The sequence below is a fragment of the Schistocerca serialis genome, chromosome 1, assembly GCF_023864345.2.
Source record: "Schistocerca serialis cubense isolate TAMUIC-IGC-003099 chromosome 1, iqSchSeri2.2, whole genome shotgun sequence".
Taxonomy (NCBI): Eukaryota; Metazoa; Arthropoda; class Insecta; order Orthoptera; family Acrididae; genus Schistocerca; species Schistocerca serialis.
Window position 1 is genome coordinate 372,240,363 of NC_064638.1, and position 19,581 is coordinate 372,259,943.

A 19,581-nucleotide genomic window follows, 5' to 3' on the forward strand; every position below is an offset into this window, starting at 1 on the left:
TAATTTTATAACTTTTTGAAATGAATTTTCCCCTTTGATACATGCTGTCTATAGTTTTATGACCCTGTGATTGTGATAATATACATTGTTTATCATTATAGTGTGTGGATGAATCTTCATTCATGTGGGGCTTTTGCGTCAGACTTTTAATTATTAAATTGCCACTATGAATTTTGGTTGGTCTAACTCTGTGCGTGGTGAAAAGAAACTTTACAATAACTGCTCTGAAACAAACTTTTATTTTGTCAGACTTCAACAGTTATTTTTTAACTCTGGCATTATTGTTGTAATATTAATATCCTCTAAGCATAACAACAGTGAATGCAACAATGCTGTTACAGCACCTTCATACATCTAATGACAGAGGCTGCATCCAGTGCAGGTGTTAAGAATTAACATTGGCACAGCTACTTTTTTATTTTATGGTTATTTATGATATACATTGTGACTCCAATGCTGTACCTATTACTGTAAATTAAAGCTGTCGCAATCACTTAGGGAAATTCCTAGCTTAGATCATACCTCAAAAAGTAAATCTGTATCAGAACAGATTGATTACATTCATATGAAGTGTATTACTGAACCCCTTTCTTAGTTTTGAAGGTTTGGTTGTTAGGATGGTACCTAATAACACATGGATTGAGAGAAAAGAAGGTATATGACTTTCAAAGAGCAAAAATTTGATCAGGGTAAAGCTAAAATTTTATGAGACTTAGCGTAATAAGAAGAGGAATGTTTAAGAATGTCAAGCAGTAGTAATTGAGAAAAAAGAAATAGCTGAAAATCATAACTGATAAGATTGAGGCAGAAAAAATTAGCCAATTGTGCATAGGACTCGCGCACTGGGGGTTCTGTGTAAACTTGTAGTTCATCCATTTTGGGAATCAAGGATCTCAATGATTTTTGCCTGTTATCGACATTGATATTGGCAATATGTCAGTCTCAGGATTTCCAAGAGCTTATCAAAATCTTGAAGTAATTCATGATATCAATATAATAGAAGGAAACATTCCACGTGGGAAAAATTATATATAAAAACAGAGATGAGGTGACTTACCGAACGAAAGCGCTGGCAGGTCGATAGACACACAAACAAACACAAACATACACACAAAATTCAAGCTTTCGCAACAAACTGTTGCCTCATCAGGAAAGAGGGAAGGAGAGGGGAAGACGAAAGGAAGTGGGTTTTAAGGGAGAGGGTAAGGAGTCATTCCAATCCCGGGAGCGGAAAGACTTACCTTAGGGGGAAAAAAGGACAGGTATACACTCGCACACACGCACATATCCATCCACACATACAGACACAAGCAGACATATTTTGGTCTTTAAATATGTCTGCTTGTGTCTGTATGTGTGGATGGATATGTGCGTGTGTGCGAGTGTATACCTGTCCTTTTTTCCCCCTAAGGTAAGTCTTTCCGCTCCCGGGATTGGAATGACTCCTTACCCTCTCCCTTAAAACCCACTTCCTTTCGTCTTCCCCTCTCCTTCCCTCTTTCCTGATGAGGCAACAGTTTGTTGCGAAAGCTTGAATTTTGTGTGTATGTTTGTGTTTGTTTGTGTGTCTATCGACCTGCCAGCGCTTTCGTTCGGTAAGTCACCTCATCTCTGTTTTTATATATAATCTTGAAGTAATTCCTCAGACTAGCCTGAACTTACAGAAAGAAGCAAGCAGGGGGCTTCAGTTATACATGTAGACATATAAGATTTGATAAAACTTGACTATAACTTTTATTTTATGTTTGCATGCAGTAATGTTCATCTATTATGCTTTTGACAGATCATGAATGCAATGTATGTTCTAATGGCAAAGAGATATTTTTAGATGATATAATTATAATTGAACAATATTCAGATTTTATTACTTTACTTCTAACCTGCAACCTTGGTTCTTGGCAAATTTCATGAATCTACGTCAATGGGAAGCGCCCTACAGGTTTTGATGAGTGGTTTGCTAGTATCAAAATCTGTGCCATAAATGCATTAATCTTTTCATTGTATTTACTTAGTAGCTTAAATTTTTTCATTGCCAGACAACCACAGACAGACCTTAATGTATGGCATAAATTTGAACTTAATACATCTACCCATGCCTGACAAAATGGGTTCTAAATAGTCAGACTGACATAGACAGACAACAAAGTAATCATATAATAGTTCCTTTGGTTCAGATTGAGGCACGAAGCCCTAAAACACAGAAATAATACTAAAAAAAGCCCAAGAAATATAAAACTGGAGACCATAAATCCAACAAGAGAAAAGAGTTTATGTGAAATCCTAATGAAAGCCGAAGTTAGTGAATTAAGAGGAAAGAGACTGCTATGCTACACAAAATTACACTGTAGATATAACATGTTGTGAGATTTCCTCAAAATAAAATATTTCACACCATATATATCAAGCTTAAAATCTCACAGAAATAGAATTAGGAATATCAGATCACGCAGGGCTATGACTTCAAATAGAAAAGTCAGCCTTCAGTTCTACAGAGAAAGAAGTGACATATAGAATTCTAGGTGAATCCAATGTAAACAAAATGATAAACCAGTTAAAAGAAATGGATTGGACTCATGTAACGGATAACAAGAAAACGACTAATAAATGTTTTTTCATTTTCCTGACAGAGATCAAGCATATAGTAGAAATGACATGCCCCTTGGTAACCAAAAGGTACCAGAGTAATATTACTCATAAGCAACAAAATACTAACAAGTGGTACACCCCACAACTTAACAAACTCAGAATACTACTGATGATTATGAAAGACAAATCTCATAACAGTGATAGGGACAAGGAAAACCTTTACAGATTAGAAATAAAAAATGCTAAGTGCTGTGTGAATGATGAATATATTTTAAATTCTAAAAATAAATGTAAAGCTGCCTTGACTGTCATTTAAAGGGAAATTAACTATACCAATAAAGAAAGGAGTATCTCTATTGACTGCAATATTCTCAATGAATATTTTGTAAATATCGTCAGCACCCTACCCATTAATTCTGCCTCTGAAGCACAAGCATTGCTCACTTGTGCAAAACAGACGAGAAGTGAGAAGTTCACTTGGACCCGAATCACATTAAATGATATTCATAAGTCAATAAACAAATTAAGTAACTCCAAAACAGAAGACTATTATGGACTCAGTAATTTCATCATAAAATGTATAGCAAAAGAAATTAAAATGCCACTTCTCTCACTATCAAACAGAGTACTTGATGAAGGTATATTCCCTGACTGTCTTAAGCTCACAGTTATATTGCCTGTGTATAAAAAAGGTGAAAGAAACCTCCCAAATAACTACAGACCCATTTCAATAGTACCAATCATATCCAAGTTAGTAGAAAGTTGTGTGCATAAACAGATATACAGGTATTTTGAAACCAACAAAATTTTAAATGAACAACAATTTGGCTTCAGGTCACATCTATTAACTGTAAAAGCAGTAGAAGCTTTGGTGGGCAATGTTTATGAAGGGTATGAAAAAAGGGTATCAATGTCTGGAACACTTATTGACCTAAGTAAAGCATTTGACTCAGTGTCACGTGACATACTCATCAAAAAGTTAAAATACTATGGCATTGAAGATGATACACTCCATCTATTCAAATCTTATCCAAGCAATAGGTTACAACTTGTATATGCAAATAAACAGAGGTCAGAAATACTCCCTATAGAAAGAGGAATACCCCAAGGCTCTGTTCTTGGACCTTTTCTGTTCATTGTCTATGTTAATGACTTCTCGAATTACATACCGTGTAAGAACATACTATGTGCTGACGATATGACATTAATAAGTATAGGAGAGAACTTACAGAGTGTACGGGACAAAAATAGAGAAATGATGCAAATGGCTAATTACTGGTGTCAGGCTAACCAGCTGTGCATAAATCAAACAAAAACAGAAGAAATAATATTTAATCTCAAAGTAACTAAAACTGAAAACAAAATAGTGAAATTACTTGAACTAATCATAGACCAAAAGCTCTCATGGGAAGGACACGCCAATTATCTATATAGTAAACTAGCACAAGTACTTTTCTTATTGTATAAATTAAGAAACAGTGTGAGCAAGCAATTGCTACTCCACTCATACTATGCTTTTTTTCATTCCCAACTGCAATATGGAATATTGCTTTGGGGTAACTCCCCGGGTGCTGAATGTATTTTCAGATGGCAGAAGAAAGCAATCAGGTGCATGGAAAGGTTAGCACCCAGAGAGTCCTGCAGAAATTATTTTAAATCTCTTGGTGTAATGACAATGCCAAGCATGTACATATATAACTGTTTAATATATGCCAGAGAAAATCTGAAAAAATTGAACATGAGATGTGATGTGCATGCACACAGTACAAGAAACAGTCACCTGCTGGACTTGCCTTCCACAAGACCTGCTGTAGTCCATAATAACTATAAGTACTTAAGCATAAAATTTTTCAATAAGTTACCATGCTCAGCTCGTACGGTACCACTAAATAAATATAAGAATACATTGCAAACGTGGCTAAAAAACAACGAATTCTATACAAATGAAGAATTCTTAGAAACTAATCATAAAAATATATGTTTTACCTAAGTTATGAAGAAAATGTTTTGATATTATGTAAGCTAGTTATTTACTGTGATTCTTTTCTTATGTGTGTATTTAATTATTGTATAAAACATTGTTTTACATAATGCTGAAGAAAAGGTCTTTAGTTCCTTTTCTCCCCTTTCTGTAACTATTTGAATATCGTACTGAAACTGAAACCCTCTGTAAACTTTGACAAAGCCAGTTATATGAAAAATTCTGTAAGGCTAATAAAAATATTCTATTCTATTCTATTCTCGTTTTCAATGATGAAATAGTTCCCTTCTGCTTCATTCAGTTGCTGTGATGTGCAAGCAACCATATGTTCCTCACCTGTACTTCTTGGCTTGAAACACAGCCTATCACATAATTGGGGTGCCCACATGATAAAATGAGTTATTTTTCATAATCTGGAAAGACCAATATAGCACTAGTTGTTAATAATTCTTTTAATTTTTCAAACATGCTGTTGCACTCCAATATCCAATGGAAATTCATGCTTTTCTCTAACAAGTATGTGAGAGGTCATGCTATACATGCAATTTCCGTTACCTGTTACCTATAATAACGTGCTAACCCCAAAAACAATTGTAATTCTTTGCTTGTCTGAGGTGTGGGGAAACTCCTTGCAGCATTCACTAATCTTGGAGCTGTCCTCTCTTCATCTTCGCTAGTTACATGTCCCAAGAATGACGTTTCTCTCTGCTAAGAGTTGGGTTTGCTGCATTCAGTTTCTTAAAAACTTTCCCCAACTACTGTATATGCTCCATCATTCTTTTTTTTTTTTTTTTTTTTTTTTTTTTTTTTTTTTTTTTTTTTTTCAAACACAATAATTTCAATTAGGTATGTCATACAATGTTTCTCTGTAATTCACACAAAGCTCTGACCAATAACTGTTGAAATGTTGCTGGTACATTTTTAAAACCTATCAGCATTAATTGATACTGGTAATGACCCCAAGAAACTATAGCTGTAGTTTTTTGTTGGTTCTCTGATACTAACTCCAATTGATGATATCCCCTGCTTAGATATGTTGTGGAAAAGTACCTATATTTTCCCAAATTATCAGGTGTTTCTGTTATATTCAGTATTCATATATGTCTCTAATCATATGACTTGAGTTATTTGTAATCACAGCAGAATTGATACTTCTTTGTACTGTCGGAACTCTTCTTCGGTACTGTCACCACAGGTGCATGCCACTGATTGGTACTTTCCTCAGTCATGCCCTCACAAAATTGTCAGTTAATGAATTCCTCCAGTACTGGGTGTACATGATGAGGCATTCTATATGGCTTAAGGTACGTAAGTGATTAATCCCCAGATAGGATCCCGTGTTGTGTCACTGATGCAGTTACACTGGTGGCTTGCTCATTGCTAGGTTCCGAACACATCCTGTCTAGATCATCTTCATCTAGAACATCTGAACTGGTGACCAGTAATCCTGTAGACAAACTCACATCTACAGTCCCAAAATTGTCAACACCAGTGGGCACATCTCACTCACCATCTATTTCCTGTATGTGTACAATACCTCTGTGCACAGAACACTGTCCTTATCTAGCTCATCTTTTTCTTCCAGGGTTCCACCACACATTAGACATTTACAGGTAATTCTGTGCCCACATTCACCCAATGTAATTTCCCTATATCTTGCAGCATTTTAGCACCTGAATTGATTCTTAATCATCTTGCACCCTTTGGTTTATCTTTCATAAAGAGAGAAACCATGATGTGGTATGTCACTGGCAACAGTTTGTTCCATTTGGGGAAATGTTCCCCTGAGTTCCACCAAGTGTTGCCCAATGTCAGTTTTAGCATCATGCTTGTACACGAGATTTAACCATAGATTGTGCAGTACCCTTCACCTATATGGAGCAAAACTTTGATATTTTCCCGGAACTGTGATGTACCTAGCGATTGTACATTGTTCTCTGCCACCTCACATAAGCTTTGCTATGGATAGTTTAAGTCCCTCTTTCCTATGACATCCAGACTTGCCACAGGCACATGAACACATGTGTCTAACTAAAATCTATGTCCTCTATCATCTACCATGCCACTCAAGCAACATTCCACCTGTACATACATTATTTATGTAACATTAAATTTTCCTGGAAGCACAGCTCGGCAGGGGTGGACTTCTTGTTGTTGTTTAAATTGTTGATTATTTGCACTCCATCCTGTTCCACTATGTTCTTTACTTCTACAATCCCACTCTCATTGTCCCACTTTCTCACACTTCTTATGTTGTGGTTGTCAGTGTCTTCATACATGATCCAAATGTTCACACTGATAATATTGAGTGTTCCACACAGTCCTCTTGTTAATTTTGTTTGGTCACATTTGTTAAAATTGATTAATCTGATGTATTTTGATCTTAGTGGCAGTCCATGTATTTCTTGTTAACTTTATCTCAAGACATATATGACACATGACATATCTGTCATGTTATTCCTGCCATGAAGATGGTTAAAATCCAAAACTGGTTGCAAATAAATATTGTTATAGACAGTACAGTGGCACACATTTTTTTAAGTTTGTACATGCTGTTGATTTTCAGACATGTGTTGGCTTGTGATCAATTGGATCCTGTCTACTCCATATTTCCAACAGCTCTGTCAGTTCAAACTTATCTTGTATACAGGCAATCGTTCATCATGCAGGTAGCTGTTTTCCAAACTTTTCTGTCACTGCCTTTGTACTTCATGATTTTTGTCATACTTCCAATATAACATAAATACAGCCTTGAATTCCACAAGTGATAACCTCAACTCAGCCATAGTTGCTATTTGACTGTCATTCACTGTACGGGTTCACAGTGCATCCCCAACCAACTGCACATGCAAAGCACAGTTTTCCAGCACCAATTGCCCTCAGAAAATTTAATAGTTACACTAAAGCAAACTATGGAAACTCCACGTAAGAATATCAAAAATATAGGAAAAGATAGATTGCTATTTGCTGTAAAGGTGACATGCTAAGTTGCAGACAGACAAATTTAAAAGGCACTTACACTTGAGCTTTTGGCCATAGCCTTCATCAGAAAAAGAGAAACACACACCATTCATGTTGTGGTTGGCAGGAGAGCCAACACCGTGTTACTAGAAGAGGCCAAAAGGCACGCGTTTTAGCTCACGCAGGCTGGCGTGAGGTCTGGAACAGGACAAGGAAATTAGAATTTAGAAAAACGGACGTAGCTGGTGGAATACTTAACTTTAATCCATTAATGATGAACATCGCTCTTGACGGTACATGATTCACAATACCAATAGTAACTGAACATGGCGCCTTGCTAGGTCGTAGCAAATGACATAGCTGAAGGCTATGCTAAACTATCGTCTCGGCAAATGAGGGCGTATTTTGTCAGTGAACCATCGCTAGCAAAGTCGGTTGTACAACTGGGGTGAGTGCTAGGAAGTCTCTCTAGACCTGCCGTGTGGTGGCGCTCGGTCTGCAATCACTGATAGTGGTGACACACGGGTCCGACGTATACTACATGACCGCGGCCGATTTAAAGGCTACCACCTATCAAGTGTGGTGTCTGGTGGTGACACCACATTCCTCCCCCCACAAATCAGCATATGGTTGTGGTATAAGGCTTCCGCCCGGTGTGGGGAGAACCCCATGTTTACGTATGCAACAAGGTGGGGAGCCTAACAACAGGCGAGGCTGTGCCGCCCGCACCCTGCCATTCGGACTGCGGGGAGCTAGGATACACCTGGAAACCTGCTCCAGGGTGCACGCCAACATGCGGCGTATGCGCCCGTAAAGAGACAGAGGGGCTGAAGGGTCAACCTCCATCGGGCCGGGGCACCTGACGGGCGAAGACGACACATGGTCCGGAACGGGCAAGAGTCCCGTGTCGGAGGACAACTGGTCCTGGGAAGCGATCGGCGGCACGTGACCCAGGGAGGCGCCTGGCGGCTGCAGTGAAGTGTCCACTGCGGGCGTCGCCAGCGGGAGAACAGAGGGCGGCGGCGGCGCAGCCGCCATGGGGCAAAATGGAAGGCAGAGTCGGTAACACCTGCGGATGAGGCGAGCCAGTAGATGGGCCCCCAGGGCGCTGACCGGACGGCACCATCGCTGAAAGCAGACGGGGAGCGGCAGATCCCATGCGATGACAGAGGCGCAGCTGATTGAGATGCCGACGCACCTCACCAGAGGCCCCCAAAACCAGATACATAGTGCGTCTGAGGCAGCGAAGAACGCGCCCTTCGACCCAATGCCGTGAACCCCAATAGTGGCGATAGTAGACAACGTTGCCTGGAGCAAAAGCAGGTGTCTGCCGCTGCACAGGAACCTGATGCGGCGGATGTAGCAAAGACATCAAGATTCGATGATGAAGACCGTGGAGCAACTCAGCCGGCGAGCGACCATCTCTGGGCTGAGAGCGATACGAGGCCAAATGAGCAATAACGCGTCTTCCCGAGAATGCGACTCTTTCAACTTCAACATCTGTGACTTGAAAGTCCTGACCAATCGTTCAGCGGCATCGTTTGACTGAGGCGAAAACGGCGCGGACGTCAGATGTTGAATACCATTGGCCTTGCAGAATGACTGAAATTCTGTGGACATGAATTGTGGGCCATTGTCGGAAACAATAGTCTGTGGAAGACCTTCAATGCAAAAGATAGCAGATAACGCTTGGATGGTGGCCGATGACGTTGTGGAAGACATCCGGACAACAATAGGAAAATTACTGAATGAATCTACCACAGCCAACCATCGAGCATTCCAGAATGGACCAACAAAATCGATGTGTAAGCGTTGCCAAGGGGAAGTGGCTTTTGGCCATGCAAAGAATTTCCGTGGTGGTGCTGATTGTTGTTCAACACACGCCATGCAAGAAGAGCACATTTTCGTAATCGCGGCATCGATTCCAAACCAAGCACAGTGCTGACGAGCAAGTTGTTTCGTTCTCACTATACCCCAATGTCCTTGGTGGAGAAGCCGTAAGACAGAGGACTGTAACAAACGTGGGACCACGACCCTGGATGGACTGATCATTATCAGAACGCAACAGCAAAACACCACGTCGAACAAAAAGTCTCTCCTTGTGAACAAAAAATCGGCAAACCAACGGGTCCCCGATCCGTGACTTTGACAAGGGCCATTGCGTAGCAACAAAACGCAGAACGGTAGCAAGGACAGGGTTGGCAGCTGTGGCCGTAGCTACATAACGAAAATCAATCGGAAACAATTCGACTACGTCATCGGTTTCCGCATCAATGAACATGCAAGCAAGTTCGGAGGAATCGAATGCTCTATCCTCAGCAACAGGCAAACGGGACAACGCATCGGCGTTTCCGTGCTTAGCAGTGGACCGATACAAGATATCGTAGTGGTACTGCGAGAGGAAAATAGACCAGCGAATGAATTTCTGCGCTGTACGTGGAGGTACAGGCTTGTTCAGATGAAAAAGCAATGTCAAAGGTTTGTGGTCTGTGATTATGGTAAAATGACAACCATACAAGAAGTCATGAAACTTTGTAACACCAAATACGAGAGCCAATGCTTCTTTCTCGATCTGTGAATAATTTATTTGCGCAGACGAGAGCAATTTGAATGCAAAGGCAATAGGGCGATCGTGCGATCCATCTTTGTGCGCAAGCACAGCACCGATCCCGAAATCCGATGCATCCGCTATCAACAAAAGGGGCTTGTGGGGATCGAATGGCGTAAGGCAAGTATTGGAAAGCAACGCCGATTTCAACTGGCGAAAGGCTCGTTCGCATTCCGTCGTCCAGACAAACGGAACACCTTTACGGTGTAAGCGATGAAGCGGAGCTGAAATGGAAGAGGCGTGTGGAACATATCAGTGATAATAGTAGATTTTTCCCAGCACACTCTGTAGCTGCTTCAAATTCTGCGGCGAAGGCAAGTCTTGTATGGCACGGAGGTGCTCGGGACTGGGATGTATGCCTTGGGCATTGAGTACATGACCCAGGTATGGCAAGTCACAAGAAAAAAACAAACAATTGTCCTTCTGCAAGCAAAGACCGTTTTGTCGCAAGACCTGAAATAATGCTCTGAGATTGGCTAAATGTTCTTCTTCCGTCTTTCCGGAGATCACAATATCGTCCAGATAGTTTGCTGCAGTAGGGAATGACGCACAAACAGTTTGTAGATATTGCTGAAACAATGCAGGGGCGGATGCACACCCGAATGGCAGTTGTTTGAATTGATACAACCCAAGATGCGTGTTAACCACCAAAATGCGCTGGGATTCTTCGTCCACCGGTATTTGCAAGTACGCATCTGCTAGGTCCTACTTCGAAAAATATTTACCCGGGCACAGTTTGTCAAAAAGATCTTCCGGGCGGGGTAAAGGAAAAGTTGCAATCACTAGTTGTGGATTCACTGTTGCCTTGAAGTCCACACAAAGTCTCAATTTTCCGGAAGGTTTTGGCAAAATTACTAAGGGTGATGGCAAGAGAGAAGCCTGCACACATTCAATTACACCTTGTGATTCCAAATCGTGTAATGTTTTTGAGACCTCATCATGCAATGCGTGGGGAACATTGCGTGCTCTGAAAAATTTTGGTTCCGCGTTTACTTTCAGTTTCAAATGTGCTTTATAGTTCTTAGCGCAACCGAGGCCCGGTGCAAAAATGTCTGCAAATTCTTCACATAGACGAGAAACACTGTCGGAAGGCACAGTCTGGTTCACTGACAGGACCTGATTTACTATACACAAGTTAAACAACTGAAATAAATTGAAACCAAACAAGTTCACTGCAGAAGAAGAACGAAGGACGTAACATGACTCAAGTTTTGTTTGTCCTTTGTATGTTGCAAGAAGGCTGCACTGTCCAAGCACAGGGATATCTTGACCTGAATAACTAGTTAACTTAACATTTGCGGCACACAACGGAGGTGTGCCCAGCAGTTTGTAAGTGTCTTGATTGATCAGTGAAACTGCAGCCCCGGTATCGAGCTGGAATGGTATCACTTTGCCGTTAATGTCCAAAACCACAGAAAGTTTATTTTCCTGCTGATGACAAGAGCGACTGTCTCGTGCAACGTGAACTGACACTGGTACATAATCACTTGCAACCTGACGGGATTTCCGGCGATGTCGATGCACACTATTTGTGGGATGAACACAGTCGCTTTTAGAGAGAGTGGCACTGAGCGGAGTGGAATGAACCACATGAATTTCCATGGGCGAAGTTTCACGAGCCTGAGTATCCTTGGTTCGAATCCGGCGTGAAGCAAAGGGCCTGGAATGGTTGTGAGTTTCCGATCTGAGCTTTTTCTGGCAAACACTCTGAACATGTCCTTTTTTATTACAATAAAGGCAAATAGCTTGATGTGACGGGCAATTTTCACGCGAATGTCTAGTAGCGCACCGTGGGCAGGATTTGAGCACTACATTTGCTTGCTGGCGCGGCACATGTGGCTGAGAGCCTGGCGGCACGGCTGGGCGCGAGGACTGTTTACTGTTCCGTGCAGCTCGCCCGGCGGGCCGGTTAACCTAACACACGGGTGGCGAAGTTTCAAATGAGCAAAGTCAAGTGTGTCCTGCCGATCCAATATGTCCATCACTTGTTGAAGGGAGGGATTGACTAGTTTCAAAATCTGTTCCCTTATACGAAAATCAGAAACATTCTGTGCAATTGCATCACGTACCATAGTATCTGAATAAGGGAGTCCACATTGACACTCAAAAGCACAATCCCTAGTAAGGCCTTGCAAGCTTGCAACCCACTCCCAATTAGTCTGACCTGCCATACATTTTGTATGAAAGAAGGTATACCTTTTCGCAACTACATTGACTGATTCTTTGAAATATGCATCTAATGCAGACAAAATTCCTTCGTAGGACAGAGTTGCTATGTCGCGTCGGGGAAATAATTTGACTATCACACGGTACATTTGTACGCCGACCGATGATAAGAGATAAGGCTGCCGCTCGTTACCTTGAATTCTGTAGGCGGTGAGATGGAATCCAAATTGGCGTGACCACTCTGTTCAGCTTTCCAGTGCAGCATCAAAAGGTCGAAAAGTTGGTGCAACAGTGTGTTGTGGCTGCGTTAGCGGTGGAGCGGCGGCTGCCACATCATTTTGCATTGCACATTGACCCTGGACGAGCTGTCCAAGGGCATCCAGTAATGCCTGCGTCTGCTGATTCTGTAAGCAATAAAATTCGGACAGTACATCTGGAGATTGTGGCAAAGCCATTACACAAGTAAATCAGGGCAGTTTAGAGAAGAACGCGGTTTTGCCTCGTCGCCAATGTTGTGGTTGGCAGGAGAGCCAACGCCGTGTTACTAGAGGAGGCTGGCGTGAGGTCTGGAACAGGACAAGGAAATTAGAATTTAGAAAAACAGATGTAGCTGGTGGAATACTTAACTTTAATCCATTAATGATGAACGTCGCTCTTGACGGTACATGATTCACAATATCAATAGTAACTTAATATGGCGCTTTGCTAGGTCGTAGCAAATGACGTAGCTGAAGGCTATGCTAAACTATCGTCTCGGCAAATGAGAGCGTATTTTGTCAGTGAACCATTGCTAGCAAAGTCGGTTGTACAACTGGGGCGAGTGCTAGGAAGTCTCTCTAGACCTGCCATGTGGCGGCGATTGGTCTTCAATCACTGATAGTGCTGACACGCCGGTCCGAAGTATATTACCGGACCGCGGCCGATTTAAAGGCTACCACCTAGCAAGTGTGGTGTCTGGTGGTGACACCACAGTTCATTCACACAGTCACAAAGGTTACAACTGTCATGTTGTAGTGCATGATCTGCAACAGGATACTGTGTGTTATCAGTATAGACCTGCTGTCTATGGCCATTCATCCTGACTGATAACTGGGTGGTAGTCTTGCCAGTATGTAAAAGGCTGAACAGTGTTTGTGTAACAGCTGGTATATATGACACATTTCATTTTACAGGTGGTTCTTCCTTTGATAGTATGTGTTTAGTCAGTTACAGGGCTAGTATAGATTGTGGTAGGAGGGTGCACTGGGGAGGTCGTACAGCAGCAGTGGTCACAGGGATAGGAGCTATATGGTAGAGAGATGGTTCCAGAAGGAGTGTAGGGTCTGCCAAGGATATTGTGGAGATTGCTAGGGTGACAAAAAGCTATTCTAGGTGGGGTTGGCAAAATCGTAGTAGAATAGACCTCATTTCAGGACACGATTTTAGGAAGTCATTGCCTTGTTGAAATAACTGGTTAATACATTCAAGGACAGAATAATATTGGGTGACAAGTGGTGTAGTCCTAAGTTGTTTTTTGGAGGGATCAGCAGTACCAGGATTGGATGTAATGGCCAGGGAAATCTGCTTTTGAACTAGGCTGGTGGGGTAATTATGCCATGTGAAGGCTGAGGTGGGAATGGTGGTGTATTACTGTAAAGAGACTGCATCTCGATAAATACGTTTTCATCAAATACCAAGGCTGAGTGGGAGGGAACATTTCACATGGAAAGGATGGAAACTGTCAAAATGTAAGTACTGTTGTTTGTTAGCAGGTTTAATGTGGACAGAAGTGTGTAGCTGGCCTTTGGTGAGGTATTGCTGATCCCTCCAAAAAACAACTAAACAACTTAGGATTACACCAATTGTCGCCCAGTATTATCCTGGTCTTGAATGTATTAATCAGCTACTTCGACAAGCCTTGACTTCCTAAAATCATGCCCTGAAATGAGGTCCATTCTGTCTGAGATTTTGCCCATCATACTTAGAATAGCTTTTTGTCACCCTCCCAATCTCCACAATATTTTTGTCAGGCCTATGCTCTTTCTGCACCCATCTCCCTACCCTATGGCTCCTACCCCTGTGACTGTCCCCACTGCAAAACTTGCCCTATGCAACCTTCTACCACCACCTATACCATCCCTTTAAATGGCGAAACATTTGCTATCAGAGGGAGAGCCACCTGAGAAACAACACGTGTCATATACCAGCTGTTATACAAGCACTGTTCAGCCTTTTACATATCGGCATGACTACCACCCAGTTATGTCAGGATGAACGGCCATAGACAGAGCGTCAACACTGACAACACACAATATCCTGTTGCAGATGATGCACTACAACATGACAGTCATGATCTTGGTGCCTGTTTCACCAAACAGGCAATCTGGATTCTTCCCCCAGACACCAGTTTCTAAGAGCTCCGCATGTGGAAACTGTTGCTACAATATGCCCTTGTTTCTCGTCTGGCCTTACTTTATGTTAATTTCTTTGGTCTCAGCATTTCTTCACAGTAACTGTTCCATTCTTCACTTTATTTTAGTTTTCTACATCATTTTCTGATCTGTCTATTTTTTACCATCCTCCTCCCACCTCTACTAGATACAATGCACTTAGGCTTTCACTCTTATTAAATCATGCATGATCTTTCAAGCAGTAATCTCTGTCATGAGTATTATCCTTTATTTCACCTTTAAGCTTTCATATTTTCAAATCTCATCTGGTGCAGTCCCCAACAATCAGTTTTTCCTTCTCATCCTGTCAGGTAAGTCTTCCCTGACTCAGGTCCTGAATGACTTTTCTGAACTCTATCACTTTTCCTAAATTCCTCCAGTCCTTTTCTTTCACCCCTCTTCCTTCCCCTTCAACCCTTCTACCAGAAGAAGGAGCCACTGGCTTGCATATGTAATACCTTTTATGTGCATATTTTTCTGCCACCGCTTGGTGAGTAGATTTTTTCTTTATCCTGAAGCAGAAGTGAAGAAATATTGGCAAAGGAATGGTGTTTGTTTGGTACAAATACACACACGAAACAGCCACACTGGACGGACATAGGCAATAGCTGCATATAGATATACTTGAGTTTGTTTCCCAAAATCCCCCCCCCCCCCAAAAAATAATAAAGCTTTTACCAAAAATAAACATGTGGTGTTATTTTAAGTCACCAAAAGTGATTTTTCTGCTTGTACAATGTTCTTGAACAAATTTCTGAAATGTATATTGTGGAACCATTACTAATGTGTGTGAAAGAATGCACCAATGGATACATCGTGATGTACAATATGTGAAACTTAGCTCTGAGAAATGCAGGAATTACTTTAGCAAGTAGTAGTATGCACTAGAGTTTATGTAATAAATGCAAATATTTCCTTCCTGTTACAGGAAAGTTGAAGTTGTGCCACCTATGCACATTTACAACTAGTGATATATCTCAGCTGGAGCAACATATGGCTGCAGTCCATGCCCGCGAAATGTCATATAAATGTGGCCTCTGTGGCTTTGTGTGTCATCTTAACAAAGATTATTATAGCCACATGAAGACAGAACATTTCCAGGGACCACCTTTCAAATGTGATACCTGTAAGTCGTATTGTGTCTGTTGGGAAATTGCCGATTACAATTATGACAAGAGAGGCTGTTTTTCTTACAACTTTGTTTTATTTATTTATTTTTTTCGGAAGTAGATTTGGATTCTTACTTCAGTTTTTAGATGAAAAACAAAATAAATAATAAATGATGAAATAACGTTTACATTATTGATGCTCTGCAATTACAGTAGCTTTAATCCTTTGATTGGTTTTTGTAGCTGCCACAGTCACCTGAGCAAAAGTAAGTGTCAGAGAGCACTAATGTATGGGAAAGCATAGCTTTAATATATAGTTCAAGGTGTGCTAATCTGACTACAATTTCAGTTAACCTCTCATCTGATCTTCTTCATTTATTAAACCCCATTACTGTTTTTTCTTTCTGTTCTGTACCCCCTGTCTTTCTCTCAGAATTTGAATGTGAGTAACTAAAACATTTTGTTGGAGTCTTTTTTTTATCTTGTAGCATATCTTTCGTGCTCTATGCTGCTCATACCTTCTGAGACTAATTTATGTCTTTAAAGTATGAACATTATCTGACATACAATTTGCAAAGATATTTTTTCCCCTGTGACTGAAACTGATTTTGGTTGTGTCAGGTGGATCCATTCCATCATATTCTCTCACTAAAATATGCTGAGTTATTTGGACATAGTGTAACTAACAGCAGGGAGCAAGCACAGCTTCAGAAATGCACAAAAAAATAAAATAAAATAAAAAAAAAACTGGATATGATAGTGATTACAGTCAATGGAACAAGTGCAGATAACCATTCACCATACAGTTGAGGCCTTGGGCACTCAGTAGGCATGTGAACAATAATGAAATATTTGCTGAGCTTCCACAGTGGCTTAATTTGAAACAGAAACTATGGACAACTCTTTCCTTCAAAAAATTATTGCATACAGTGAGAGAGAATACTTTCAATATGAGTCTACCATGAAATAATGTAATACCAAACACAGTGGCATAGTGAGGGAGGCCAGGGAGTCTACCACGCCTTAGGTGCCACTTATGCTGGGGTGCCAAATGGTATCCAAGACAAAAAATATTTTCTGTAAAATATAATAATTATTATATATTATATTACAATATGTGTTTCTGGAGGGGAGGAGGGGTTGGCACCAACAAAGTGTAGTATTTGCACCGGGTGCTGAGGAGGTGGAGATGTTGGTGGTGGTGGGGGCACCAATAAAGTGTTGTGCCCGGGGTGCCGGGGGGTTGGGGAGTAACAAAGTGTCATGCCCTGGGTGCCAGTTATGTTTGTTTGCTATGCTGCTGACCAAATGGTTGGAAGTTGACTAGCAGAATTATCAAAAGTGCAGATAATTAAATCTGATGAAGATGTCATGTCTGTTAAATGTGTTAACAAACAAAATATGCTCAATTTGTGTTATATTTCATTTTTTTGTTTCCATGAGCAAGTAGCACATTGATGTGGAATGTTACAGTGACATTTATTACGTCAAAAATGTGAGGAACATTACAACAGTATAATTTTCAAATGGCTTTCAATTGTTGGTATTAGATTGATTAATTGCAAGCAATATTTTTTCTGATATGTGCAACTTTTCCTTAGTGTTAACCGACAGTTCTCTGGAAAGGTGGTACATTTCATTTGTTTGTAATTGTGCCTAGTAGTAATATCACTGTTCCCACTTTTATATCATTGTTAAACTGTTTAACTGTAATTGAAGGATTGATGTTCAAGAATTTTTCTGGATGAAATACTGCATAGAAACTAAAATGCCCTGTGCTTGGATATTGCACAATTGGTTTGCAACATTTGTGTCAAAGGCCTTTTTAAGAAAAGTGATCCACAAGCCAAGCATCCATATCTTTTTATTTTCATTTTTAATGCAAAGGAAGATGCTTTTATAAATAATAATATAATATAATGTATGATACCATAATTGTGTGTTTGCAGGAATAAAAGCTGCAAAAAAATTATCATCATTGTAGTTATATTCTTCTTTATACCTTACAAAATACTTTTTCTTTCAGAATTTAACAGTGGAATGAGTAAAGGTAACTACTCACAGTGTAACCAAGTCAGACAACACATTGGTTGATGTCTAGGCTCACATTTGGGAAGTGGAAGTTCAAATCCCTCTCCTAGTGTCCATTCTTAGGTTTCTATGGTTTCCTTGAATTGCTTAAGGCAAGTGCTGAAGAGACACATATGGATAAGAGATCACCAATTACGTTTCCATTCTGTCTTCATCAGAGCTATTATGCAATCCGTAACAACCTCTTTGTGGATGCTACATAAAAACCTTCCCAGCTCCGTTTCACTCACAGTGTAGTTGGGGCCCTGAGTGGTAGAACAGCACATAGATAATTTTTTGAACAATGTCCTTCATTTAAAGTAACACACACACACACACACACACACACACACACACACACACACACACACTAGTGCAAAGATGTTGATCTGACATGCAGCAGCCACCTGTCTAACTCTCCATGCCTCAACTATATGGTAATTGCGATTACTTTTACTGTTTCCACTGCTTGTATTTCACTCAGAACTTCAAAGTAACATATTGATTTTTCCAGGCTCAGAATACTTTCAGTTGATGCATTCCCAGAATACATTGTAAATGGCTGAAATTCAGTAATAATAGATTTATCACAAATTTCTGATATCACAATATTTGGTAAAATATGTTATGTTGGGACTGCAGTAGGTTTTGCACTTTGTTTATAGTAGAATAGCACACTAAAATAGAGAACAAGTCACTTTCAGACAATAATGCAACTATATTTCACAATAGTGGGAATAAAAATGTTTTCTTGCATTTACTCTGCGCATTTTCTGTTGTTGTTTTTATTTATTTATTTTTATTTTATTTTCTAGGCAGTTATACAGCTGATAAGATCCAGCAGCTCCTCTCTCATCGACTGCAACATTCTGATGAGCCACTGTATAAGTGCCAGCAATGTGATTATGAGTGTCGTACCCGCAGCAGTCTCCTCTTACATATGCACAGTCATGCAGGCGAAAAAGCCATGAAATGTAAGGCCTAGCTTAATAAAAGTTTAAAAATTTAGAATCATGTGTAATGAAGTTTTGAGTTGTGTGTAGTTCAATAGGATGTTTTTGCCAGGTATTGTTTCAGAGTTGCTTGTTCATCAGAAATTCCTAATAATAATAATAATAATAATAATAATAAATGTTTTAAAGAAAAGCATGGAGTGTTTAATGAGCACTGTTATACTTCATTTACAAATGCAAAATTGAATTATTAACTAGAAGAGTTTGATACACAAGACGTATTCATATATGATTTGGAGGTTTCGGTGGACCAACAACAATACAAGAAACTCCCTTCTTTCATTCCAAGGAGAAATTAGAAATTAAGAAAAGGAGTTTTTATCATTGCTCACTGAATAGAACTAATATCCAACAGCAGACAGACTCATAGAAAAGATGATTACCAGCTGATCTTTTGAGCAAAGTATTTTGTTACAGAGATACCCAACACATATGAACACTTTGGCCTGAAGTTAATGTGAGGTGTAGATTGCAGTAATTTGTAGACTGCAGAGGAAATGCTGATAAATTAAATATGTACCACAGGCAAATGGTGGAGACCATGGCACAGGACAACATGTAACATGGTCATTGATGATCAGTGTCTTTACAAGACCACTTTAAGAAATATGTGTAGAATCTGGTAGTAGCTGTATGCAAACTTTGTGACTGTTGTTGA

General features: G+C 40.2%; 1 protein-coding gene across 2 annotated transcripts in view; it reads left to right on the plus strand.

Moving 5' to 3' along the window:
* The window catches only part of LOC126470659 (myoneurin-like), a 136,209-nt gene that overhangs the window by 64,439 nt on the left and 52,189 nt on the right, over positions 1 to 19,581 (plus strand). For both annotated transcript variants that reach the window (XM_050098656.1, XM_050098648.1), the window contains exons 6-7: positions 15,660 to 15,857; positions 18,726 to 18,884. In XM_050098656.1, coding sequence (XP_049954613.1) covers positions 15,660 to 15,857; positions 18,726 to 18,884 — 357 coding nt within the window. The remainder of the gene's footprint in view (positions 1 to 15,659; positions 15,858 to 18,725; positions 18,885 to 19,581) is intronic.